This window comes from Ursus arctos, unplaced genomic scaffold, assembly GCF_023065955.2.
Source record: "Ursus arctos isolate Adak ecotype North America unplaced genomic scaffold, UrsArc2.0 scaffold_19, whole genome shotgun sequence".
In the NCBI taxonomy this organism is placed as follows: Eukaryota; Metazoa; Chordata; class Mammalia; order Carnivora; family Ursidae; genus Ursus; species Ursus arctos.
Window position 1 is genome coordinate 47,905,801 of NW_026622863.1, and position 24,837 is coordinate 47,930,637.

Consider the following 24,837-nt stretch of genomic DNA (forward strand, 5'->3'; position numbering starts at 1 on the left):
AAAGATACGGTGCTGGCAATACAGAGCCCTATCCGTACGTTAACTCATTCAATCCTCGCAGCTGTTGACCATCCCCACTTTACAGATTCAGAACTGACACACAGAGAAGTTACTTGCCCAAGGCCTTCACAGCCAGTAAGTGCTGAAATCAACTTCAAACCCAGAGCCCAATTTTTAGCCACTATAATTACCTCGCCAATAATGTGATGAAACATCATAACATGACCGCATTACACAAAATAATTTTAGACCCTGAAAAGTTTTGTGAACAAGATCAAGCAAGGGAGCGCAGCAGTGTTTTGGTGAGACAGTGTAATTTAGAAGAGGCAGTCGGGGAGGGCCTCTCGGAGGAAGCGGCGTTTGAGAAGCTCCCAGACTAATGGATGGGATCTGTGGGAGGAGAGGTCGAGGCAGGGGGCACAGCCAAAGGAAAGGCCGGGCGGCAGGCGCTGCAAGAAAGCCGTCGGTCTGGGATCCAAAGTTTCCAAGATTCCAGCCGTGGTGAAACGCGGCTTTCCAGACGCCAGCGGTCTGGAATCGTGCTCGGATTCGACGGGCCCACGGGTTCGGCCGCGGCTGTTCTGCTCTTGCCTCAGGGCGGGAGCAGCTGGGCTCCATTGGAGCCGGGCGGTGGGCGGGGTCGGCCTCACCTGCGGGGGCGGGGCTCCGGCCGCCCCGCCCCTCGGAGGAGCCGCCCTAGGCCCGAGACCCGGGGCGCTGCTGGGAGTGGCGGGGCGTGCGCGGTGTGCTGGACGCGGCCGGGCGCATCGCGGCGGAGTGGGTCCCACAGCCGCCCGCGCTCAGGTGAGCCCCCGGGTGCCGGGCGGGAGTCCCGGGGACCGCGAGGATGGGGGCGGGGGCGGAGGGTGAGGGCTGGGCCCGGCGCACCCTTGGGCCCGCTGGCTTGGCGACGGCGACGGGCCTTGGGGCCCCTGGGAGTCCCCTGCCCCTCCCTGGGGCTCCCACCACCCCGGGTCCGGAGGCCCAGCTAGGGCCGCGCCCCCTCCCCCGTGCGCAGGTAAACAGGAGAGAAGACGGGGCGGGGCCTGGGGGAAGGGAGGGGGCCCTTGTGACGGCCAGGCGAGGGAAGCGCGGGTGCGCGGGGCTGGGCTGGGCGGGGCCGGCGGGCCAGGGGTAAGGTGTGTGGTTTCGGGGGGCTGGCCGTGTTGGGGACCTCCTGCCTGCTGGTGTGGGCGTGGAGATGGTGCGTGCGAGAGACGGTGTAGGAAGCTCAGGTGTGTGCGATGGTGGGCAAGGCTCAGGTGTGTGTGCGAGAGTGTCAGGCGGTGGGTGCGGGTGAGAAAGGGAGATGGACGGTCCGTGGCAGCCTGCGCGGGCGCAGAGGGGCCGTGGGAATGGTGTGGCACTGTTTCAGAGACATGAACACGTGGGCCACCTCTGACGGTGTGTGCAATGCTGGGGGTGGGGGCTGTGTGGCTGGGGGGAGTTGAACTGTTTATAGGATGAGGCGCGTGACCCGGAGCTTGCGAGGCTGGGGCAGGCTGCCCGCCTGTAAGGTGCTGCCGGGCGGTGGGCGGTGTGGGACCGGCATGGGTGGGTCGGGCGCCCCTGTGATGAACACTGTCAGCTGTGTGGTTGTGCGCGTGTGAAGGGGAGTTTGTTGTTCACGGGATGGGTGTGGGCAAAATCGTGTGAAAAACGGAGCTGTCAGAAAGACTGTCCATGAACTTGCGTGATCGTGACTTTGTGGGGCTCGTGTGTGACACTAAGTACGGTGTGATATGCACACACATACCTGTATAGTGAGAGAGATTGGTGTCCGCGCCCACCTATACGCAGACTGATGGCAAGTGAGAGCCTGCGGAGTATGAAATCCGCGGATTATGTGCCGTCCCTACTGCGTCTCCGTGTGTATGATTGTGAGTATGTGAGGGGGCACCCAAACCCCTGGGCTGCTTCTGGTGGACTAGAGGGGACGGGCAGAAACGGTGGATCACCTCCGTGGGTCTCCACAGCCGCCTGTGCCTGCCGCGGGCACGCACTTGGGACAGCGCGCTGGGTCTGAGTGCAGGAATCGTTGCTATGTCCACATTTGCAGCTCTGTGTATGTGCGTGCGCGCTGCGGGCAGGGGTGTGAATCCCTGGCTGGCCCGGCAAGCTGCTGGAGGAAGTGGGGAAGAAGGTGACAGGTCCACAGTGACTCCCAGGAGCGAGTATGTGTGCGTGTGCGCACGTGCACGCCTGGAGGAGGCACGTAATGGAGGGTTAGCTGCTTGCAGGACAGTGGGAGTGCGGGAGAGGGATGCGTCGTGGGGCTTAGCGTGCGCTTTTATTCCTGAGAGGAAAATAGGCCTGTGTGTTGGGTTGTATTTCCAAGAGGAGAGCGTACATGTGTTATTTCTAAGAGTGTGTGTGTGTGTGTGTGTGTGTGTGTGCGCGCGCGCACGCGCGCGCACGTGCACGTGCGTGTCCCAGTAGTGTGTTGCTTTAGGGGTTTTATGTTTGTTTGTTTTTAAGATTTTATTTATTGGGACGCCTGGATGGCTCAATCGGTTAAGCGTCTGCCTTCAGTTCAGGTCATGATCCCAGGGTCCTGGGATCGAGTCCCGCATCGGGCTCCCTGCTTTGGGGCGTCTGCTTCTCCCTCTGCCTCTACCTGCCACTCCCTCTGCTTGTGCTCTCTCTCTGACAAATAAATAAAATCTTTTTTTTGTTAAGAAAAGCTTTTATTTATTAGAGAACAAGCCAAGGGACGAGCAGAGGGAGAGGGAGAAACAGACGCCCTGCTGAGCAGGGAGCCTGACGCAGGACTCGATCCCAGGACTCGGGGATCATGACCCGAGCCGAAGGCAGACGCTTAACTGACTGAGCCACCCGCGGACATGTGGGACTGTATTCAGTTTTATTTGTTGGAGGAGACAGAGCGTGTCCAGAGTATGTCGTGTTTCTGAGAGGAGAACGTATATTACATGATATTTTTAAGAAGGGAGTGTGTGTGTGTTGAGTTGTATTCCTGAGAGGGGAGCGTGTGTGTGTGTGTGTGTGTGTGTGTGAGAGAGAGAGAGAGAGAGAGAGAGAGCAGGCATGTTTCCGAGAAAGTATGTATACATCACACTGTGTTTGAAAGAAGAAAGAGCACGTATTTGATTTCTGAGAGGAGAACGCGTGGGTTGAGTTGTGTATTTAGGAAGGGACGGTGTGCGTGTGATGGGGTCTGTTTCTGGGAGGTGTGTGTGTGCTTGTGTGTGTATCGGAGGGCTCCAGGGGCACCACCGGCTGTGTCATTGACTTTGTCACCCACAGACAACCGCATGAAGTGCCCCCCGTGAGACCCCCTCCCATTAGCATCGAGGCCTCAGACTCTGAGCTGTCACAAGGCTAGTGTGACATCCCTGGGCTGTGGCTGCCACACGTGTGTCCCAACATGCCTTGGGCTGGCCGAGCCTGTCTGCACTGGAGGGTGGAGTCCCTGTTCCCTTGGGATCTGTCAGCTCCTCAGGTCCTGGGAGCTGACACATGGGCCCCCGCTCCTGATCCCCCCAAACCTAGAGGGCTCCTTTGCTTCCGGCGCCCCAGCCCCTTGGCCCTCTTCTCCTGCCCCACCCCACCCCATCCCCAGTGGTCTGACTGGTTCCCAACAAAAACACCCTAAGAATGAGCTCACGGAGAGGCCGCCGCCTCCACACGCCCTGCCCCCCATGCCCAGCAGAGGCGGGCGCCTCCAGCCCAGGTCACAGGGCCAGAGGTGGTCTGGCCCGGGGATCTGGGGCCCTTGGCGTGGACGGGGCTGGCCAGGTGAGCTGAGGGCAGGTGAGAGGCCACGAGGCCACTGTTTGCCCTCTCTGGGTTAGGTATACGTGGGGTTTTGGAGTTGCCCTCAGGGCAGGACCCGGGGCAGGGGACAGGCAAAGCTGGACTAGAATGTTTCCAGTTGCTGGCTGGCTGGGATGGGTGTGGGACAGGGAGCCGGCAGAGTGAGGAGGACCCGGAGACAGAGGGCCAGCCAGGACAGCTGGACAGGGAGATGGTTGGGAAGGGCTCTGAGGGCTGGAATGGTGTGCAGGCTGATGATTCCCCAATCCCCGCCGCCTCCCCAAGGAGCAGCAATGTCCGTGCAGGTGGCAGCCCCTGGAAGCGCGGGGCTGGGCCCAGAGCGCCTGAGCCCCGAGGAGCTGGTGCGGCAGACGCGACAGGTGGTGCAGGGCTTGGAGGCCCTGCGGGCGGAGCACCATGGCCTGGCCAGGCACCTGGCGGAGGCCCTGGCAGGACAGGGTCTGGTGGCCGGCTTGGAGCTGCTGGAAGAAAAGCAACAGGTGGTGAGCCACGCGCTGGAGGCCATCGAGCTGGGACTGGGGGAGGCCCAGGTATGAGGGGGCCAGCTCTCCCGCTATGGGGGTGAGGCTGGGAGGAGGCCCGGGGATGAGGGAGACAGGTATGCCGTGGGAGGGGGGCAAGCCTGGTGTAGGGGAGGCCTAGGGGCGCCAGGCCTGGGAGGGAGAGGCCCTAGGCTCAAACAGGATCCCTGGGCAGCATTAGAGGGTCTTTGTGTGGGTCAGGCGCCCCTGAACCAATGGCATCCGTCTGTAGAACTCTGGGTCCTGGGGAGACTTTGGGGTCACATGGGTAGAATAGAAAGTGTCCCTACACATAATTTGCATGCCTGGGTGAGATCAGAGTGTCCCTGGACAGAATTTGGGTGCGCCCCCGGGAGCTTCCGCATATCCTCGGAGTCCCCGGGGAAGGGGCTCTGTAGAATCCGGGGCATCCTGGGTAGAGCGGGGGTGCTCTGGGTTGGGCCTGAGCCCCTGATCCCCGGGCCCCTGCAGGTGCTGCTGGCCCTGTCGGCGCACGTGGGCTCGCTGGAGGCAGAGAAGCAGCGGCTGCGCGCGCAGGCCCGGCGGCTGGCCCAGGAGAACTCGTGGCTGCGGGAGGAGCTCGAGGAGACACAGCGGCGGCTCCGGGCCAGCGAGGAGGCCGTGGCCCAGCTAGAGGAGGAGAAGAACCACCTCGAGTTCCTGGGGCAGCTGCGGCAGTATGACCCGCCCGCCGAGAGCCAGGTGCTGCAGGGGGCATGAGATGTGCCCCCCCTCCGTCCTTAGATACCCCACAGACCTGCACCCCACCCATGGAGTCCCTTGTGCCCTAGACCCTCCCTCCAAAGAAGCTCTGAACCCTGACTGAGTTCCACAGCCCCCAGACCCACTAGGATTTCCACAGAAGCCCCCCCCCCCAGCTTCCACAAAGCCCCCAGATCCTCCCCAAGCCCTCAGGAAACCCCCTGAGGCTCCTGACCACTACCTCCCTCAAACCTCAGAGATCTAGGACCCCAGTCCCTAAAGCAAAACTCCCAGCCCTCTTGAACCCCCCCCGCTTTCCTGACCCCCCGCAGCGGCCAGAATCCCCCCCTCGCCGAGACAGCCTGGCCTCCCTGTTCCCCAGTGAGGAGGAAGAGAGGAAAGGTAGGTGTGGGGGAGCCCTCAATTGTGGGGCCGCTCAGCCCCGGAGGACGAGAGGCGGAGGCTGGGGAGGGACCGTGAGACCCCGAGGTGGATGTCAGGGCAGGGGAGTGGGAACATGAGGCAAGTGGCTGGGTCAGGGCGGGTGACACCGAGGCTGGAAGCTGCGAAACCCGGCACGGTGGCCACAGCGCCCCCGGCCAGGCAGACCCCTTGTTCACGTCCGATGACCCAGTTAGACGCCTGTGATCCCCATCCCAGAGGCCGGTGCGGGGGCCCGTCGTCCCAGGGGCAGTGGGGCAGCTATAGTCCTGGGGTATCGTTTGCTTTTATGGGGAGGGAAGGCTAGGAGGCCGGCAGCGCCCTGATGCCCGTCCGTCGCCCGCAGGCCCCGAGGCAGCGGGAGCAGCAGCGGCTCAGCAGGGGGGCTACGAGATCCCCGCCCGCCTTCGGACCCTGCACAACCTCGTGATCCAGTACGCGGGGCAGGGCCGCTACGAGGTTGCTGTGCCGCTGTGCCGCCAGGCTTTAGAGGACCTGGAGCGGAGCTCAGGCCACTGCCACCCTGACGTGGCCACCATGCTCAACATCCTGGCGCTGGTGTACCGGTGAGCCTGCGGCCGGCCTGGGCCGTTGTTGGTGGGGGGAGCTGGCGTCCTGCTCTGCCAGCATGGGGCACCTGGATGGGTGGGGCGGGGGGGGTGTTCGACAGGGATCTGGGGGAGCCACTGTGACCCAGACGAGGAGTCAAAAAATGTGGGCCAGAGACCCCAACAGAGCGGGTTAGAGACCTGGGGTGGCCGGAGGCTTGCCAGCAGAGGGAGCCTGTGGCAGATCTTGGAAGGTGGCGGAGACGCAGAAGGTCCCACCTCAGCATGGCTGACCCCCTCCATCCCTGGGCCACCTCACAGGGACCAGAACAAGTACAAGGAGGCCACCGACCTTCTGCACGACGCCCTGCAGATCCGGGAGCAGACGCTGGGCCCCGAGCACCCTGCGGTGAGCGGGGGGCCCAAGCTTGAGGGCGGTGGGGCCGTGCCTGCCCCACCCTGACCTGCGTCCCCGACCCCACAGGTGGCCGCCACCCTCAACAACCTGGCGGTGCTCTACGGGAAGCGCGGCCGGTACCGGGAGGCGGAGCCCCTGTGCCAGCGCGCCCTGGAGATCCGCGAGAAGGTACCGACCCCTGCCCGGCCCCGCGGGGCCCCTTGCCCACGGGCCCTTCCTGCTTGATCCTGATGTGCTCGATTCAGTGGCTCTCGCCTGGTAACCCTGACCCTACGATGTCCTCCCCCTCTGATACCGTGAGCCCCCAGTTCGAGCCTAAAGGACTCAATCTCATGACAACCTCGACCTTTAGTGAAACTCCACCTGATGGTGACTGATGGTTCTTCTCCATCACCTCGAGTGCCCCCCCAGCCCAGCCCCACCCTTCCAATCCCACTTGACCACCATGGCCTGGACCTGCTTAATCCCCAGCTCGCGTAACTTCTACCCGCGGCCCGCAACCTCCCATAACACTCCCCTTCGAGCCCGTGAACCTCACCTCAGGACCGGCGTTCCGGCTGCTGGCAGCTCGTGGCTCACCCGTCCCCCCCCCCACCCCTAGGTCCTAGGCAGCGACCACCCGGACGTGGCCAAGCAGCTCAACAACCTGGCGCTGCTCTGCCAGAACCAGGGCAAGTTCGAGGAGGTGGAGCAGCACTACGCCCGCGCGCTGGGCATTTACGAGGCCCTGGGGGGGCCCAACGACCCCAACGTGGCCAAGACCAAGAACAACCTGGTGAGGGCGCCGTGGGGCACAGGTACAACGCAGGGCCGACTGCCAGGGGTCCCCGGGAGGGCACCCACAGGCTCCAGGGTGGGAGCGCATGGAGGCCAGGAGCCCCCCAAGACCTGGCCTCCGAGCAGGGCCCTGACGGGCGAGATCACTCGGCACAGAGAAGACGTGGAAGCCTCAGGAAACACACAGGTTGGTGGGGCTGGATGGCAGTCGCAGGTATTTATTGAGCTCTAGCCCCTTTCTCAGTCCTTTAGGGAAACAGCTGTTTCTTAAAGGACCTTAGGAGATAGGTGCTCCCGTCGTCCCATTTTGCAAATGAGGAAACTGAGGCACAGAGGTTATGTCACTAGCCCAAGGTAGAGCAGGCACAAGTCACCTGCCCGAGGTCACGAGGTGGGGGGGGGTGTGTGTGTGCCTGGGGTGCTCCAGATCTGAGCCACGATTCCCCCCCACCCCGCAGGCCTCGGCCTACCTGAAACAGAACAAGTACCAGCAAGCAGAAGAGCTGTACCGAGAGATCCTGAGCCGCGAGGACCTGCCGGCCCCTCTGGGTGAGCCCCCAGCCCCACCCCGGCCCCCCAGGCGACTGCTCCATGTCCCCACTGCACTGTCCCCCTCTGTTCCTAGGAGCCCCCAACCCTGGCACAGCTGGTGATGCAGAACAGGTGAGGAGGGAGGGTGGGCTTCGCTTCGGCTCCTGGGGTGGAGACCGGAGGAGAAGGGGGACTGACTGGTGTCCCGGGCGCCCTCCTCAGACCCTTCGTCGGAGCAGCTCCTTCTCCAAGCTCCGTGAGTCCCTAAGGCGTGGAAGTGAGAAGCTGGTCTCCCGTCTCCGAGGCGAGGGGGTGGCAGGGGCAGCCGGGTGAGTGTCCGATCAGGGCAGCCAAGAGCCCCAACGGCTGCAGCTCCTGCAACCCACCCTGCTCCCTGTCCTGTTCCAGAATTTTCCATGGTTCCCATCTTCTCTGCCACACGTACGGTCATATCCAGTGCCAGGCAAGTCTTGCCCAGAGTGGGAAGCGGACACTCGGGGCCTCACCCTGCCACCCTCTCCTTCCAGGATGAAGAGAGCCATGTCACTCAACACGCTGAACATGGATGGTCCAAAGGCTGCTGGGGCCCAGGTGAGGGGGGCCGGGGCACCTAGGACAAGGACGGAGTAGCGGGCCATGCTGGCAGGCCCAGAGGCAAAGGAGGGGTGGGCATGGCCAGGCTGGTGTTGGATGGACCCGAGAACAGGGGAAGGGACAGCTTCTAGTTGGGCTGGAGACGGGGGGACAGACAAGCCAGCGGGGAGGATGCTGGGGGTGGCCCTGTGGCAGCTGGCCAGCTGGGTCCTGCCCCTTGACCCACCCCTCCCCTGTGTCTGTCCCCAGTTCTCCCATCAGCACCTGAACGAGGCCGCGAGGAGCCTCCGCAGCAGCGCCCAGGGTCCGGGCCCCCGGTGAAGGTGACAGGACAATGGCTGCAGCTTCTCAGAAGAGTGGGGGAGGGGGAGGGGCGGCCCCGGAGTTGCTCCCCACCTCTTGGAGGCACCCACTGTATGGGGCTCCCCACTCTCCTGCTGCGATTAAAGGCTGTAGATTTGGAAGCAGGACTGTCTGCCTGACGTTTCCTGGGAGGACCTCACAGCACCTCTGAGTCACTGGGCCCCCGGGCCAGCTGAGGCCCCGCAGTCGCCACACACACTTTAGGGCCCTGTCCCCACCTCAAACTACAGCTGCTGCGCAATCTGCTCTATCCTCCGCAGCGTCTCCTCCGACTCCAGCTGCTCCAGGCTGAGCAAGGACAGGCCCAGCTGGTCTTCCTGGAGGAGGGGGAGAGGAGTCAGCTCCGGGGTGGGGCCAGAGGGCTAGAGCGCCTCCCCACGGGTCCCCAGGGGCCAAGACTTGAAAGCCAGTAGCGACAGGAGGTGGCCTGCCCAGGGGCTACGGAGTGGGATGTTTGACTCTAGAAACCCCCAGCCACTGGGGAACGTACCATCCCTGGAGCAGAAGCCAGGCCTGAGGGCGGGAGATGGCGGCCAGCCAGTTTCCCAGATCGAGAAGGACGGGCTGTGGTGTGTGGGACAGGCTGGGGTTGGGGCCTGGGACCTTGGCCGAGCAGCGTAGCCCGGGAGCGTGAAGGAAGTCAGGACAGGCCCCCTCAGGCTCACCCGGTGGAAGGGCTGCGCCATCTGCCGCAGGAAGTACTTGGCGACCTGGACCCCCTCCTCCACCGTCAGGTTGAGGTTGGCGTCCGTGAGGTGCTCCTGGATCCAGCGGGGCAGTTTGCCACGCTTGTCGGCCCGGGCAAACCGCTGTCACAGGCGGGCGAGGGAGAGGAGGGAGACATCAGGCCCCCGGCGGGGGAGCCCGGGCCTCCTTCCCCCTGTGGAAAAGGGGCTGGGGGCAACAGCCCGGGAGGTGGCGGCCCCTGCAGCTCACCTTATCAGCGAAGACCATGAGGCCGTAGTCCGTCTTGCCCCGGATGGCCCGCCCCACACACTGGGCCGCGTGGCGCATGGCGTCGAAGGTGAGAAAGTCGTTCTCTCGGATCTGGAACTGGTCCCGCAGGTACTCCAGCCGCGCCTGCCCGCGAGAAGAGGGCGGAGCGGTCCCTCCTGCCGCTCCTGCCCACCCCAGTCCCCGGGGAAGGGCCCCAGAGGCCCGACCGAGCCCCCCCCCCCCCCCCCGTGCTGCTCACCTTGAGAATGCGGCTCTGGGTGTAGACGTAGGGGACGCCGAACATGATGACCGCGCGCCCGTAGTGGTGCACTGGGGGGGCGAGCACAGGCCGGGGCTGGAGCGGCTGAGCTTGCGGGGCTGGGGGGGGGGCTAGGGGGACAGGAACAGCCAGAGGCCCCTGCAGGCACCCGGGGAGGGGGAGAGCCTAGTCCACTCACCGAAGTCGATTCCCTCGGACACTTTTCCGCGGGCCACTGACAGCAGGATGGCTCCACGGCCATTCTCACAGGCCTGGGGAGGGGAGGCCAAGACAGGAGACAGGTCCCCTCAGAGCTGCCTCCTCCGGGCCCCCTGCGCACAGTCTCCTGGCAGCCCCACCCCCCTGCCCACCTCCTGGTACTTCTCCAGGGCGACACTGGTCTCGGCCCCATCCTGCGTCTCAATGAAGAGCAGCTTATTCCTCTGGATGTTTTCGAGAATGCCCTAGGGAAGGACAGCAGACGGCTCAGGCTGGGGGCTGGCAGACGGTGGCGTAAGGGCACGAGCATCCTGGCCCCGGCCAGCTCTGCCCCGATTCCCGTGCAGCCGACTTCTCTCCCTGGGCCCCGGCGGGCCAGCAGAGACTCGGGACGGAGCAGGGGTGCCGGCCGCCCTCGCTCCTGGTGCGAAGCTCTGTGATTCCAGGCACAGGACCCATCCCCACACCCCATCTTTCGGGCAAGTGGGGCAGGCATATGGCCCAAGAGGGCCAATTGGGACACTCCGCCCCCAGCGGGTGCTTAGCGGAGGGGCTGATATAGGCCAGGCGGAGCCGGGCCGAGGCTGCCCAGAGATTTCCAGGACACTGCACTAGCCCTGGGATAGCGCTCAAGGACAGACGCAGGGACAGACTGGTGCGACAGCACAGAGGGTCCAGAAACACGCCCCCACACAGATGGCTCACCCGTACCATTCAGGGGGGAGAGCGCTTTCCAGAGAATGGGGCTGCAGCCACCGGAGCGCCACAGGGGGAGAAAAAGCACCTTGACCCTGACCTTACACCACACACAACGATGTGAGGCATCTCACAGACCCAGATGTGAAAGCTAACACTACGAGGCTTCTAGAAGAAACAGGAGGTGATCTTCAGGACCTTGGGGTAGGCAAAGCTTCCTGAAATAGGACACGCACAAGACTCAGGATGTGGACTTGGGTGGCCAGCAGCCACCTTTCCCACGGTGTGGAAGGCGCCCATCTGAGGACAAGACCAAGGCTCCCCCTCCCCCACCCCCGGAGCGTGGATCAGCCAAGTTCTCTCCTCTCCCCCTAAAGAAGCGCCTGCTTCCACTACCCGAGAGCTGGGCCACGGTGCACGAGAAGCAGAGCGGTCACAGCGGCCCCCTCCCCACCCCCCATCCTGCCGGCCACCCAGGGCCCAGCGGTGGTGAGTCCCACTTCCAGAACACCCCATGACCTCACCCATGCACCGTCCCACAGGGGCTCTTGAGTTTTTAACCTGGATGTGGGGGGGAGGGAGTGCCTAGGGTATATGCCGTTTAGTCTTTGAACTGCGTGTTTTATGCACTGTCCTGTCACCTATGATACACGTCACCACTTAAAACACGAGAAAGAAGAAGCCAACACACAGAGGAAGAGAGCCGAGAGCTGAGGCGAGCGGGGCCTTCCCGGGAAGCTGGCGGCTGGGCGTACCTGCTCGTACCAGGAGGCCACGGTGCTCTCCATGTACTGGTAGCTGGTGAAGAAGGCCACGATGCCGTCGGGGACCACGGCCGACATCTCCAGCAGCAGGTTGCCATAGTTCCGGATCACCGCTGGGGGGGCGGGGTCAGAGGTCACGGTGCTCGGGTCCTGCTCCCCACTCCCTTGTCAGCACTTTCCTATCTGATGACCCATCTTGAACTCGGGGTTCCTAGAAATCCCACTGAGGCCACCTGCAGGGCTGTTCACACACACTCCACTTCCGCTTCCAGGGCCCTGGGAGGACTGCACCCCTACCCCTGGAGTTAGGTGTGGCCATGGGACTTGCGCTGGCCCATGAAGTGAGTGCAGAGTGGCCGTGGGCCACTGCCGGGTGAACGCCTTTACAAGGCACAGCACCGTTAGCAGGATCCTGCCTGTCACCCCTCACCAGCGCAGTGCCCTGTCCAGTGGGGAAGGTTCCCAGGGTGAGGAGACCCGGGACAGCCCCCAAACCCACAATGGCACATGCTGTGAGCAAGAAGCAAGCTGTGTGTTAAGCCACTTTGATCTGCAGCCTGACCTAGCCCGCTGCTCCGCCCGCCCTCTCAGAGCCCAAGCAAGCCACCCCCAGGAGCAGCATACCGATATCCTCCCGGGTCTCGAATTTGGAGCTGATGGCCACCTGGTCGTTGCCACGACCAATGATCTGCAGAGAGCAAGAAACGTCATGATCAGCCAACAGCAGCAACCCCGTGTGTTAGCCGCCGGCTGGTGCCGGGCTCGGCTTTTTATAGACACGAGGTCATTGAGCGAACCCTCGGCTCCCCTGTTATCTGCACTGTGCGGATGAATGACCTCAGGCCTGGAGAAGGGGAGCTGCCTGCCCCAGGTCACGCGGCCAATCCACAGCAGCGGCAGAAGCGAAGCCGAGTCTGTCCACGCTGCGGACCGGCAAGTACGTCCTACCGGCCCCAGCCTGCGGGCCAGGCAGCTCCAGGAGAGAGGTCTCACCACGCCCTCGACAGCCACCAGCCACGGCGCACCCCTCCCCCGGCCACCCCACCAACCACGACGAAGGACGTAGCCATCGCCAGTCCACAACCCCTGAAGGGGATCCCAAAAGCCAAGAAACGCCAGGAACCCCAGATACTTAACCCTGGCGCCGACCCCTGCGGTAGCCAAACCCACGCTCACCTGAGTCTGTCCGCAGCCCTGACCTGCCTCCCTTAGTCTCACGGCCCAAACAGGCTCCTGCCCAACTAGGACTTTCACTGGCGGGAGCCGCCCCAAACCCCGCTGGGGTTTCGCATACCGCACAGCACGTGCTTTGTTTTTCAAGTCTGGAAAATTCTCAATTCTAAAACACATCTGGCCCAAGGGATTCAAGTAAGGGACTAAGGGCCTCCGGTATGATGCCTGTTTTACAAAGGAGACCCAGGCAGAGCAGAAGGGTCATCCTCAAGGTCACGGCCAAGACGCTGACGGAATGCCGACCTCTGCCAGGCCCTGGGCCACGTAAGCGTTTCATTCACGCTACCGCACTATCCCTTCAACCAACCTGGGAGGTCAGGGCAGATGCAATCCCATTTCACAGATTAGGGGCATCAAGCCCCGATCTGTCTGAATCCAGAGTCTGAGCTCTCAGCTGTACAACTCTCCTGCCTGAACAGCAGCGACAACCGAGGAAGGAAAGGCGGCCCACCTCCCCTGGCCCAGCACCCACCCTCTCCCACGCACCATGGGGCAGAGGCAGACCCGGGCCAGCGTCATGGTGAAGGTTGCCATGGTGACAGGGTGGAAGTCCAGAATCTTGGGGTAGATGTCCAGTGGGGACAGCGTCTGCACAGGGACAGCGGGAGGGATCTTAGCAGAAGGGCAGAAACCAGGAGCCCCACGGTGGAGGGCTGGGGGCGGAGCTGGGTGCTCACCCCAGATGTGATGATGACAGACTGGAAGCGCTCGAACACGGGTTTGATGGCCAGCGAGGCGTCCATGCAGCTGTAGCAAGCAGACGAGGGTGGTGAGGACCACGCAGGGGCCCCCGGGGTCTGTTCACGCCCCCTCACTGGGGTCAGGTCTCACCTGAAGTGCAGGATGGGGTTGGCAATGGTGGGGGTCCTGTCATCAAAGGGCTCGATGATGATGGTGAAACCTGCAAGCCGGTGAGATTCCAGGTCACCACCCAGTCACTCTCTCCTGCCCCATTAGTGACTGGGACCAGCCACCAGTTCCTCAAGCTTAAAACCCAGGCATCAGGAGTCCAAAGTACACCCCAACCTGCCTGCTTCTCCCAGGGCCGACACCCACTCAGGGAGCAACATGAGCAGGGAGCACCAAAGGTTCACTCCTCAGACTCTCCCAGGGCTGCAAGAACCCACAACGCCACTCAAGCCCAAGCCTGGAGCCTTCCCCCATGATCCTTGTATCTAAACCATCAGGCGGGTCAGCTCTCCCTCCAAAGCCTATGTGCAATCTGACCACTCTCCCCACCCCCTCCCCCACTATCACCTCTAGCCTGGACTACTGCAGTCACCTCCCTGGGCTTCCAGCTCCCACCCCAGCTCCCTTCCCAGCAGCCGAGGGACCCTGTGAAATCCTGAGTCAGGTCACATCCCTGCCCTGCTCAGAAGCCCTGCACAGCTCTCCAGGCCCCTTCTAGAGTCCAAAATTGCCTGTGAGACCCTGCCACACTAACCCCATTTCCTCCTGGCTCACAGGCCACCTCCTGCCTAACTTTCAAAAACCACCAGGCTCACTCCACCCCAGGACCTTTGCACTTGCTGGCCCCACAGCCTGAAAACCTTCCCAAGGCAGCCGGTTCCATTTGGTCATTTGGAACTCAGCTCAAATGTCAGCACCTCAGGCCTTCCTCGGCCACTGCAGGCATGCCCCAACATGGCAACATTTTTCTCGTGAAAACTATCCCTTTCTGGAATTATCTTCCTTATTTGTTTGAGTCTTTGCTACCTGTCTTCCCCCCTGCAATGTAGGTTCCAGGAGATCAGGAATGAGGTCCGTCTTGGTTCCTGCCACTTTCTCAGTGTTAGGCCTGGCCCGTTTTTTGAAAAAATGGCTGAATGAATGAATTCACATATTCAATTTCACTTAATTAAAAAAAATAATCAAGTCGTCTGTGCCCAGCCCTATACTGGGGACACAGTGGGAACCAAGACAGCTCCGGCTCTGCCCTCTCAGGGCTCACAGTCTGATGATGGCGATACAGTCCTGTCCTCAGAGACTGACCACTCAGAGTAGACAGGGCTGGGATGGGGAGCCAAGAGGAGGGTGGCTCGACCCAGCCTGGGGGTCAGGGAGGGCTTCCTGGAAGAAGGGACATCTCTAATGAGCCAAGACTAAAGGAGTAGGAGGTAACTGGGGGCTGAGGAATATTGGGACAGATGTTCCAGGTAAAAGAATGTGAGGTGTTGGTGGACGGGGAAGTGGGGAGGAGAGGAGAAAGCCAGTCCCAGAAAGAAGTTGGGGCGGGACAGGGGGATGGACACAGAAAGAAGCTTCTAGTGGGACTCGCTGCCGACGGGTGCTGGGGTTGGGGGACAGCCTCGCCATCCTCTGGGCTGGTGCAGGGTGTCAGGAGGCCTGACCTGGTTTCCGGGATACAGTAGTAATCCCTGGGGATCAGACTGAGCCCTTGGCCAGCTTAACGCTGAGGAAGGGAAGGGAGTGCTGACCAGTAAAGCCTCAGGAACACTTCCCTTCTCCCTGGCAAGCTGGATACCTGAGCACTGCCTCCCCACCCCCACCCCGTGCCTCCCCGCCCCCCACCCAGGCACCGGGCCTCACATCTCTCTCCATCCCCTCCCATCCCGCCCCAGGTCCCTGCCCCTCCCTTGCTCAGAACCTCCCTTGGCTCCCCACTTCCCGGCAGTAGAAGGGCCAACTCCTTACTACACCTTACAGTGCGAGTGACACCCCCCCCCCAGAGCTTCTCTGGCCTCGTGCCCCACCCCACTCTGCAGCCAGAGGGAGCCTCCAAACACACAAATCTGAGCACGAGGCCTGGCTAACTCGAGCCCTATCTGTGGTGCCTCCCCGCCCTCGAAGCAAAGCCCGAACTCCTGAGCCCGGCCCTACGAGGTCCTAACGTCCCAGCCCCACAGACAACCCTCTGGACCCTGCGGGGAACCTGAGTCCGGCTGCCGGGGGGCCTGGCAGAGGCAGGAGAAGATGAGCTTACCCTTGGCGTAGGTGCTGACGAGGGTGGCGAAGTTAGCCAGGAGGGTGAGGGGAGAGAAGTCGGCGAGGTCAGCGATCTCCAAGGTGTGCAGGAGGGAGCGGAGGCGCTCGGCACAGAACCTGGTGCAGAGGCCAGACGGGGTCAGGGGGGCGGCAGAGTGCCAACGGGACAGTGACCCCTCTCCGCCTCCATCAGTGTGTGGACACACACGCCTCCCCAGGTGACTGGGTGCTCGGTGAGGACAGAGACTGGGGCCCTTTCAGCCACCCGTGACCCCACCCCACTCTGCAGCTGCACACACCGACCAGTGATCACACGCTCCGTGGTCACATGATCTCACGCAGGTTCGCGGGCAGAAGAGGAGACCCACGACCACACGGAGAACCCCAGTCGCAACCCGAATCCTGCACGGCCACACATACGCTCCCACCTAGGACCGCTCCCACCGTGTCAGTGGCACTTGGCCACCCTGGTGACACATACGGCATCAGAGTCCCACAGACTCACAGAGGACAACCCCACACACCCACGCCCACAAGGCCACCCAGTCACAGACACTGACAGGCTTGAGGCCGTCACCCCCAAGGGCCGGTCGTGCAGCAGGAGCACCCGGCTTCAGAGCCAGGCGATGGCCAGAGTTTTAGAACCAGCCTCCAAACGCCACTGCTTCAAGTCTGTCTTCTCGATGCCCCCACCCCGGCTGGATCAGGCGCCCCCTGGGGGCTCCCCCACCCCAGCCATGCACACTCAGGGTCGTCCCAGTCTGGGGACCGGTCTGTCTCCCCAGTGGGCCCCAAGCCCCATGACCACAGGGCCAGCACGGTCGTGGTCGCAGAGGCCCCAGCACAGAGCAGGCACTCAGGGAACAGGACTGGCTGCGATCCCGTCTTTGCCCTCACGGGCTTCTCACGAAGAGGGACAGATGACGCCACCCCGAAAGGCAGGGCAGCGAAGCCCTATAGGCCTGACTTCACACAACTCCCAAACCAAGTGCTGTGCGACCCTGGTGACGGCCTGCTGTCTCTAGGCCACACTGTCCCCATCTGCAGCCGGGGGCGCTGTACCGAGATTCCACAAGATACAGAGTGTCAAGTGCTTAGCTCATCGGTGGCGCTCAAGACAGGGTGAGTTCCTTCTATCACTGCTTTCTCATTTAACCACCACAGAAACCGGAGAGTAAAGGTGAGGACCCCCTACCCATTCAACGGAGGAGGAAACGGAGGTTCAGAGAAGACTCGTGCCTTATCCAGAACAGCAGGACAGTACAAAAGGCCCCGCCCCACTCCCAGGTCCATGCTCTGCTTGTTCTGTGCTGGGAGGACTGACCCACCCCACAACCTGCCTGGTGGGGGTGTTCCTGCCCTCAGGCTTCCAACACAGAGAAACACTGGCAGGAAGAGACAGGGGTCCAGGGGATCCACAGCATTTCTCCCCCCAAACCTCCCCTCCGGGTCTTGTCAGGAGCCCCCCCTCCAGGACCGCTCTCTCCCCTGCCTCCGTGGCCTGAGGTGGAAATTCCTGAGCTCCTACCAGCACCCAGACTGCCTGTGGGACCCTCTGCCCTGCCTGCCCCTCTGCCAGCAGTCCCTCCATCAAGCTCTCTTTGGGTAAGCTCTCGGAGGAAGCCACGTGGCACCTGCTGGGTTCCTGCCCAGCACGGGGACCCAGCAGAAGCTCGGAGCAGGCCCTGCAAGTCTGCCTGGTCCCACGACGCGCCGTCATACCCGATCCTCCTGCCCGGACCACGGACTCCCGACACTGGCAATGTGGTGGCCCCAGGCACGGAGGCCGAGGTTCACGGAGGGCCCAGGGTCTGCCCCACGCCCCCAGGGGGACCCGCCCCCACCCCCCCCCCCCCCCCGGCTGTGTGGGGCCACACCTGAGGGGCTTGCGCTGGATGCACACGCGCTGCGCCAGGCCGCTGAGGAAGGCAGGCGGGCTCTCCTGCACCACGTGCTGCACCCGCAGCCGCCACTTGACGTACTCCAGCAGCCGCCGCAGGAAGCCCAGGAAGTGCTCGGCTGTGCGGATGGAGCCGGGTACGGCCTCTGCGGGAGCACGGCGTCAGCCACCGCGGGAGCCGGACGGGCAGCGGGACAGGGAGCAGGACAGGGAGCGGGTGGCACGAGGGAGCCGCGGCTCACCCTGGAGCACCTCGTCGGGAAGCACGGGGTTGGCCAGGTGGGCGTCGGTCTCCCGGGCCGTACTGGCCTCCCGCAGCCCCTCCACCAGGCGACGGTATTCCTCCCGCAGCCGCTGCTCATCCGTCTCCTTGATCCTGCAGGGGCGGGGAGGACGTGTGGGGGCGGGGGGCATGGGAACAGGGCTGCTGGCCCTGGGGTAAGCCAGGCAGAGGACAGGGGGCCCCGGAGAGGCGCAGGGCCAGACGGCAGGGGCAGGGCGGGCACCAGGCGGAGCGCGACGCAGAGCCCGCACCTGAGCACCGTCTTCTGTAAGGTGTCCAGGTTGCCCTGGCAGCGGTCGAGCGTCCGGCGGGTGATGTTCACGCTCATCGAGTCGATGCAGACATTGTCTAGAGACGAGGGGAGGGGTCCGGGCTCAGTCAGGCCGCTAGAGCGGCCGGCATCACCGTCGCCCCGGCCCCCGCCTCACCGATGTTGTGGGCCTCGTCGAAGACCACGACAGCCTTCCGGGCCAGCTCCTTAGACACCAGCTCTGCAATCTTGGGGTCCAACAGGTAGTGGTAGCTGTAAACCACCACATTGGCGTGCAGGATCTGGGGGCCGAGGAGGGCAGGGTTAGCCCAGCCTACCCCCCACACTGCACCCCCCCCCCCGTGTCACGCCCTCCCGGGCCCCCAGAGGCGAGGTGAGGCGTGACAGACACGGGCAGGGGACAGATATAAGCTAACGGACAGACGGACACGCAGGCAGGCAGGCTGCAGCCTGGCTCCCAGCAGCCTCCTCACCGAGTAGCGGGCGAGGAAGTAGGGGCACCAGCCCTGACGCCGCCCCAGGGCCTTCAGGTCGTCCAGGTTGTAGATGCCAGCAGGGAGCGGCACCTGGCGCCCATGGATGTCGAACTCCTGCGGTGAGAGGGTACCTGGGGGTCAGGGAGGCTGCCGGCCGTCGCTGTCTGGCCCTCCCTCCCTCAGCCCGGGCAGCGGGCACCTCGTAGAAGCGGCAGTGGGGCAGGCTGGAGTCCTGCTGGTACTGGGCCCGCACGTATGAGGCTGTGAGGCTGTGGCACTTCCCATCGACGTCCTTCCCAAAGCGCAGGGGCATCACCTGGGGGCGGAAGGGGGCATCTTAGCACCACGAAGCTCGGCCATTCCTCCAACTTGGGGCTCTACTCCTACCAGCCAGCTCTACTCCTCCTGTTCCATCCGGGGTGAGAATGAGGAATTTGGGGGAAGCTTAAACCTCAACTTGTTTCATTATTAAGCAGTTAAGACACCTGGAAACTTAACCACAGGCGGGGGTGTGTGTGTAAGAGTGGTGCGACTCTTAGACGCATACACTGATCTCGGGGTTGTGAGTTCGAGCCCCATGTCAGGTACAGAAATTACTTAAAAATAATATCTTAAAAAAAAAAAAAGATACGGAGAACAAATTCACAGTTCCCAGAGGGGAGGGGGTGGGGTGAAGGGGATCAAAAGGTGCAAACTTCCAGCTACAAAGTCCCAGGGCTGTAACACCCAGCAGGGGGACTCTAGTTCATAACACCATACTGCCTATTTGCAAGCTCCTGAGAGAGATCTTAAAAGTTCTCATTACAAGAAAAGAGAATTTGTAGCTATGTAAAGTGACAGATATTAACTAGATTTACCATGGTGATCATTTTGCAATATATATAAATACTGGATTCATTACACTATACATCTGAACATTATAGGTCAATTTTACCTCCATTACAAAAAAAAAAATCAAGCCTTGAACAATCTTTAGCATGTAGATTAAGGAGAAGTGCTTTATCTTTACAAACACTAAAACAGGGCACCTGGGTGGCTCAGTTAGTTAAGCATCTGCCCTCAGCTCAGGTCGTGATCCAGGGGTCCACCCCCAAAGCCCCACATCGCGCTCCCCGCGCAGCGGAAAATCTGCTTCTCCCTGTCTGCCTGCCGCTCTCCCTGCTGTGCTGTCAAATAAATAAAATCTTAAAAAAAAAATTCACAAACACTAAAACACCCAGAACCTTGGCCAGCCTAAGAATCAGAGAAGGTTCTTTAATATATTTCATTTTATTTATTTAAGGAAAAGAGAGAGAGACAGAGCGCCCAAATCTCTGAGGCTGCTGACCCTGCCCTCTCCCTTCCCGTTTCATCAGTTGCCAAGGCCTGTGCTATTTCCAATTATCACCCATCACACCTACCGTTTCTCATATTCCTACAATTAACATTATATAATACATATTCCGTGAGTTACCACATGTAAAGTGCTCAGAACACTGTCTGGGGGTGAGCCCAACAGTTCTGTAACATAATTTAGTAATAACTAATATTCTGGGGCGCCTGGGTGGCTCAGTCGTTAAGCGTCTGCCTTCAGCTCAGGTCATGATCCCGGCGTTCTGGGATCGAGCCCCACATTGGGCTCCCTGCTCAGCAGGAAGCCTGCTTCTCTCTCTCCCACTCCCCCTGCTTGTGTTCCCTCTCTTGCTGCCTCTGTCAAATAAATAAATAAAATCTTAAATAAAAAAAAAACTAAGATTCTACACATCCTATATTATTATATATATTAATATCACAATGATTTGTAACGTTTTAGTATTTTGTACATGCTAAAAGGGCTATACGCTACATTATCTCACCTCATCTTTAATTATTGAGATATAATGGACATATAATACTATATTAGTTTCAGGTGTACCACATAATGATTTGATACTTGTAAATATTGCAAAATGACCACCACAATAAATCTAATTAAATCCATCACCACACAGTTACAATTTTTCTTTTCTCTTTCTTTTCTGAAGTAAGCTCTACACCCAACGTGGGGCTTGAACTCACGACCTGGAGACGAAGCATCGCACGCTCTACCGACAGAGCCAGCCAGGCACCCCTCTTAGTGACTTTCAAATATATAATACAGTATCATTAATTATAGTCACCACGCTGTCCGTGACATCCTTGTGACCTATTTGTTTTATAACTGGAAGTTTGTACATTTTGACCCCCTTCGCCCATCTCACCCACCCTTCTCCCCCCTTGCCCAATCTTATCAACTGTATGAAGCCGGCAATTAATTACCCCCATTTTACAGACAGGAAGACTGAAGCCCCACTATAAAAATCACCTATCCAAGAATATATGACTATTAAGTTTCAAAGCCAGGAAACCTGGCTTGCCAGATTCCAGGAACTGCCTTTTCAACCTCTCTCAGGCTGGGGAGAAGGTGTGTTTGTCTGGACCACCTCATCAGGAGTCAGAATTTGACACGTGAGAAGTCTGCCAAGTGGTCCCTGCCTGTCTCCCTGAGAGCTCTGGTTGGATTTAGGACTCTGGTTGGATAGAAGTCTCCTCAACCCTGAGGCTGGGGGCAAGGGGAGAAATGGGCACGTACCTCGGGATGAATACACAGGTTCTTCCGGGAGCTCAGAGCCAGCCCCAGAAACGGCAGCTTCTCACCTTCCTGCTTTTCATAGAAGGCGAGCAATTTTCGCAGTTCTTCGATCACCTGTTCTCGTCACAAAAGGAGGGGGACTCCAGTGTAAGACCCTGCCCAGCCTGGCCCAGCCCCTTCCCAGTTTCCCCAACACCCCCAAAGCTATGAGGGCACCCACCAGGGGGTCCAACCAGTCCTGCAGGGCTGGGGGAGCCCCTGGATTGGCCCTGGCTCACCTTCTCGATCTCAGGCACAGTCCTCGAGCAGTAGATGAGTTTAGTCACCTCCAGTGGATATGCCTGCCGGTGACAATGGACTCAGCCCCCACTGGACCCCTTCCCTCTGCCCCCGTCCCCAGGGTCACTTACCCTCTGGTATGCCATGATCAGGGCCAACAGGGACACTGTCTTCCCAGTGCCTGAGGGCATCTCCAGGACTCCATGACCCTGCATGTTGAGACGAGAGAGACAGAACTTCAGGGACACAAACTCTGGGGACACTCCCAAAATGCCATCATCTTGAAAATACCAGGACAAGAGCAGTTAAGTCTAGGCCCCAGAGGCAGTGGGTCTGAACCCCATTTTTGCCACCTCTTCGTTGAGTGGTCTTAGGCAAGTGCCTTCACCCATCTGGCCTCACTATCGTCATCTCTAAAATGGGCACAGGGGCGCCTCGCTGGCTCAGTCCGAAGAGCATGTGACTCCTGATCTCAGGATTGTGAGTTTGAGCCCCACGCTGGGTGTAGAGATTACTTTAAAAACAAACACAAACTTTAAAAAAAAAAAAAAAAAAACAAATAAAATAGGCCTAATAAGCACGTCTTCAGATCATGACTGTGAGGACTAATGAGAAACTGAGAGTTAAATATTTAGCATAGTAACTGATATGTAGTGACCCGTTTTTTCTTTTGATTTAGGAAACACTTCCACAGCACTCACTCTGTGCCTGGCACCCCTTCGAAGTGTCTACCCACATCGGGGTTTCTCAACCTAGGCTCCCGACACTTGGGGGGTCTGCCCTGTGCACTGCAGGGTGTTTAGCAGGGCCCATGGCCTCTACCTACCAGATGCCGCTAGCACCCCCACGCCACTGGTATGACAACCAGGAATGTCTCCGGACACTGCCTCGAGGGGGTCAAAAGTATCCCCAGTTAAGAACTGCTGCCTTACTTACCGAATTAACTCACATAACCTTCACGTGAACCTCTGAGGGTAGGCAATCGTACTAAGCCCATTTTACAGAGGTGAAAACTGAAACGGGGAGAGTAAGGGATTGGCCCAAGTGCACACAGCTGTGGGTCTAGGATTCCAACCCGGAGAGCCGGCTCCAAAGCCGCTCCAAAGCCGCGCTGCCTTTGATAAACGTTAGGTGCTGCTGTTAGGAACTATTCTTTTAGGTAACAGGTTTGGGAGTGCTGGCTGCCCAAGAACCTCACATTCCTAAAACCTCGAGGTCCAGCGATCTCCGCTCTGAGACGCGCGGGCTGCAGTGCACTTGTTAGGTGGGAAGCGGCGGCCGGGCCCACGCACCTTGGCGTCCAGCGTGCGCTTGAGCTCCAGCATGTAGGAGAACTGCTCCGGGTAGATGTAGTCGTAAGGGAAGTAGACCAGCAGCCCGTCCACGTTGAGCCTGGCGGCAGGGGGCGGCCGGGTCAGTCCCCCGCCCCCGCAGCCCCTCTCCAGCCCCCACACTCCCCGGCCCTACGGCCGAGAGGAGTTACCTGCCGGCGCCGGGGCCCCCGGGGCGCCCCCAAGTTCCCCAGGAGCCTCGGGTCCCTTCGGCATCTTCTCGCTGACCACCCCCGCGGGTTCCCCGCGGCTCTCCTCACCCCACTCCTCCAGCACCCCCTCGCCCCGCCGAGGCCCCGGGTGCGCCCACTGGTCCCCCCATCTTTTAGACCCCGCCCCCACCCCCAAGTCCGCTCGCGAGCAGCTAACTCGGGACCCCCTCTCACTTCATGGCGCCGGCCGCGGCGAGAAGCGGCGTCGGCCCGCCTCCCTCATAAATATTCAGAGAGCCAGATCCGTGGGGAGTCCTCGAGGTGCCGCTCCACCTTTGTCACGACTCCATTGGCTGATCTCGCCCGTCACTCTACTGGGCGGGGGACAATGCGCGTGCGCACGGCAGTGCGGGGGGGCGGGCTCCCGGGAGAGGCGGTGCCCGAGGCGTTGCTGAGGATCGCAGAGTACCAAGAACAACACATGGAGGAAGAGAACCGAGATAATCGATCCCATTCATTAGGATTTGGTCTTCCCGCATCTGCCCAGATAAATCATCTAGCAGCGAATAGAGTCTAAAGGAACTGACAAGGAAATTGAGGACCCTTACGGAGCCCACGAGTTAGGAATGGCTTCGTCGCACCAGACTAACCTGCGCCTATAAAATACCTGCTGTGTCCTAAACTTCTCTGGGATAAATAACGCCTCCCCTTTAGTGAACGCGTACTGTTTGCCAGATATGGTCCTCATCAGGCAGTAATGCAAAAAGCATTGTGGGTTGGAGGCTAAGGGGTGGACTCCGAAACCAGAATGCCTGGGTCTAAATCCTGGCTCCACTGTCATCCAGCTCCGTGACCTTGGTCAAATCAACTTGTCATCCGCAAAGTAGGAACAATTAGATTATCCACAATGTAGGGGCACCTGGCTGGCTCAGTCCATACAGCGCGGGACTCTTGATCTCAGAGTCATGAGCTCAAGCCCCACGTTGGGCATAGAGCTTACATTAAAAAAAAGAAGAAAAATTAAAAACAAATATTCAAAAAAAGATTACGACGTAGATGATGCTTAAATTAGCCTGTATAAAGCATTTAAAACTGGGTTTAGCACAAACTCAGCATTCAGTAGCTAGGAGCTTTTATGCGATTGTTCAACAAATGGTGGGCCTGACCCTGTGCTAGGCCCTGCGAACACAAAGGTGACCAAGACAGCCCCTGTTTGTGTCCTCAAAGCATGGACTTTAAACATACAGGTAAATATATGGTTATAAGTATGGCAAGTGCTGTGATGGGAAAATTCTGGGAACCATAAGGGCTACATACAGGAAACGTGCCGTCAGCTACGGGGGTGTGGAGTGGTCAGAAAAGCCTTCTTTGAGGAAATAGTGTTTGAGTAGACACAGGAAGTATGAGAAGAAACTAACTAGCCAAAGGGGATGGATGAGAGAAGGGGAAAGGGTCAGTTGGTGTTCCAACCAGAGGGAACATTGTATACCAAAGCTCTGCGGCCAGAAGAAAGCTGATGCCTCAAAGCGCTGAAGGGAAGCCTGTGTGGTGGAAGGACAGAGGCAAGGACAAGTAGAGAGAATGCAGCTGGAGGCAGGGGCAGGGCCAGGCCAAAAATCCTTAGAGTGGCCTGCATCACCTTGTCTAACCAGCATACCCCTTCATCACCCCCACATCTACACACCTTATCACTCAGATCCCCTCTGCTCTCGCTTAGCTCATTCTATTTCAGCTACATCATCCTCCGTGCTGTTTCCAGAACACTCCAGGCACATCGTACCTTCGGGCCTTTGCACCTGCTATGTCCCCTGC

At 60.2% G+C, this 24,837-nt stretch overlaps 2 protein-coding genes across 8 annotated transcripts; one reads left to right on the forward strand and one right to left on the reverse strand.

The window, feature by feature from the left end:
* Positions 1-716: 716 nt before the first annotated feature.
* Positions 717-8,794, forward strand: KLC3 (kinesin light chain 3). Of its 5 annotated transcripts, none has more exons than XM_057314481.1 (13): positions 717-804; positions 2,699-2,895; positions 4,060-4,325; positions 4,788-5,018; positions 5,351-5,420; positions 5,806-6,025; positions 6,329-6,416; positions 6,492-6,593; positions 7,027-7,200; positions 7,661-7,751; positions 7,828-8,062; positions 8,261-8,324; positions 8,577-8,794. In XM_057314481.1, exons 2-13 carry the CDS (start codon positions 2,844-2,846, stop codon positions 8,646-8,648), a joined length of 1,665 nt encoding a protein of 554 aa, XP_057170464.1. In that variant the 5' UTR covers positions 717-804; positions 2,699-2,843; the 3' UTR covers positions 8,649-8,794. The 5 variants fall into 5 exon arrangements, 4 of the variants coding, with proteins under 4 accessions (XP_057170464.1, XP_057170465.1, XP_057170466.1 ...); XM_057314483.1 differs by lacking the exons at positions 717-804; positions 2,699-2,895 and adding an exon at positions 1,183-1,262 and having other exon boundaries at positions 7,828-7,865; positions 7,956-8,062; XM_057314482.1 differs by lacking the exon at positions 2,699-2,895.
* ERCC2 (ERCC excision repair 2, TFIIH core complex helicase subunit) lies at positions 7,395-23,340 on the reverse strand. Of its 3 annotated transcripts, XM_026482057.4 has the most exons (24): positions 23,260-23,340; positions 22,835-22,934; positions 21,674-21,751; positions 21,542-21,604; positions 21,264-21,377; positions 18,873-18,989; positions 18,671-18,787; positions 18,355-18,478; positions 18,178-18,274; positions 17,886-18,019; positions 17,621-17,789; positions 15,742-15,860; positions 13,629-13,698; positions 13,475-13,544; positions 13,284-13,385; positions 12,189-12,252; positions 11,556-11,677; positions 10,257-10,349; positions 10,085-10,157; positions 9,886-9,956; positions 9,627-9,770; positions 9,356-9,499; positions 8,909-9,007; positions 7,395-8,343 (listed from the first exon to the last, which is right to left on the reverse strand). In XM_026482057.4, the coding sequence occupies exons 1-23, from the start codon at positions 23,262-23,264 to the stop codon at positions 8,915-8,917; spliced, it is 2,283 nt and encodes a 760-aa protein (XP_026337842.1). In that variant the 5' UTR covers positions 23,265-23,340; the 3' UTR covers positions 7,395-8,343; positions 8,909-8,914. The 3 variants fall into 3 exon arrangements, with proteins under 3 accessions (XP_026337842.1, XP_057170461.1, XP_057170462.1); XM_057314478.1 differs by having other exon boundaries at positions 7,395-9,007; XM_057314479.1 differs by lacking the exon at positions 23,260-23,340 and adding an exon at positions 23,026-23,096 and having other exon boundaries at positions 7,395-9,007.
* Between the last annotated feature and the right edge of the window lie 1,497 nt (positions 23,341-24,837).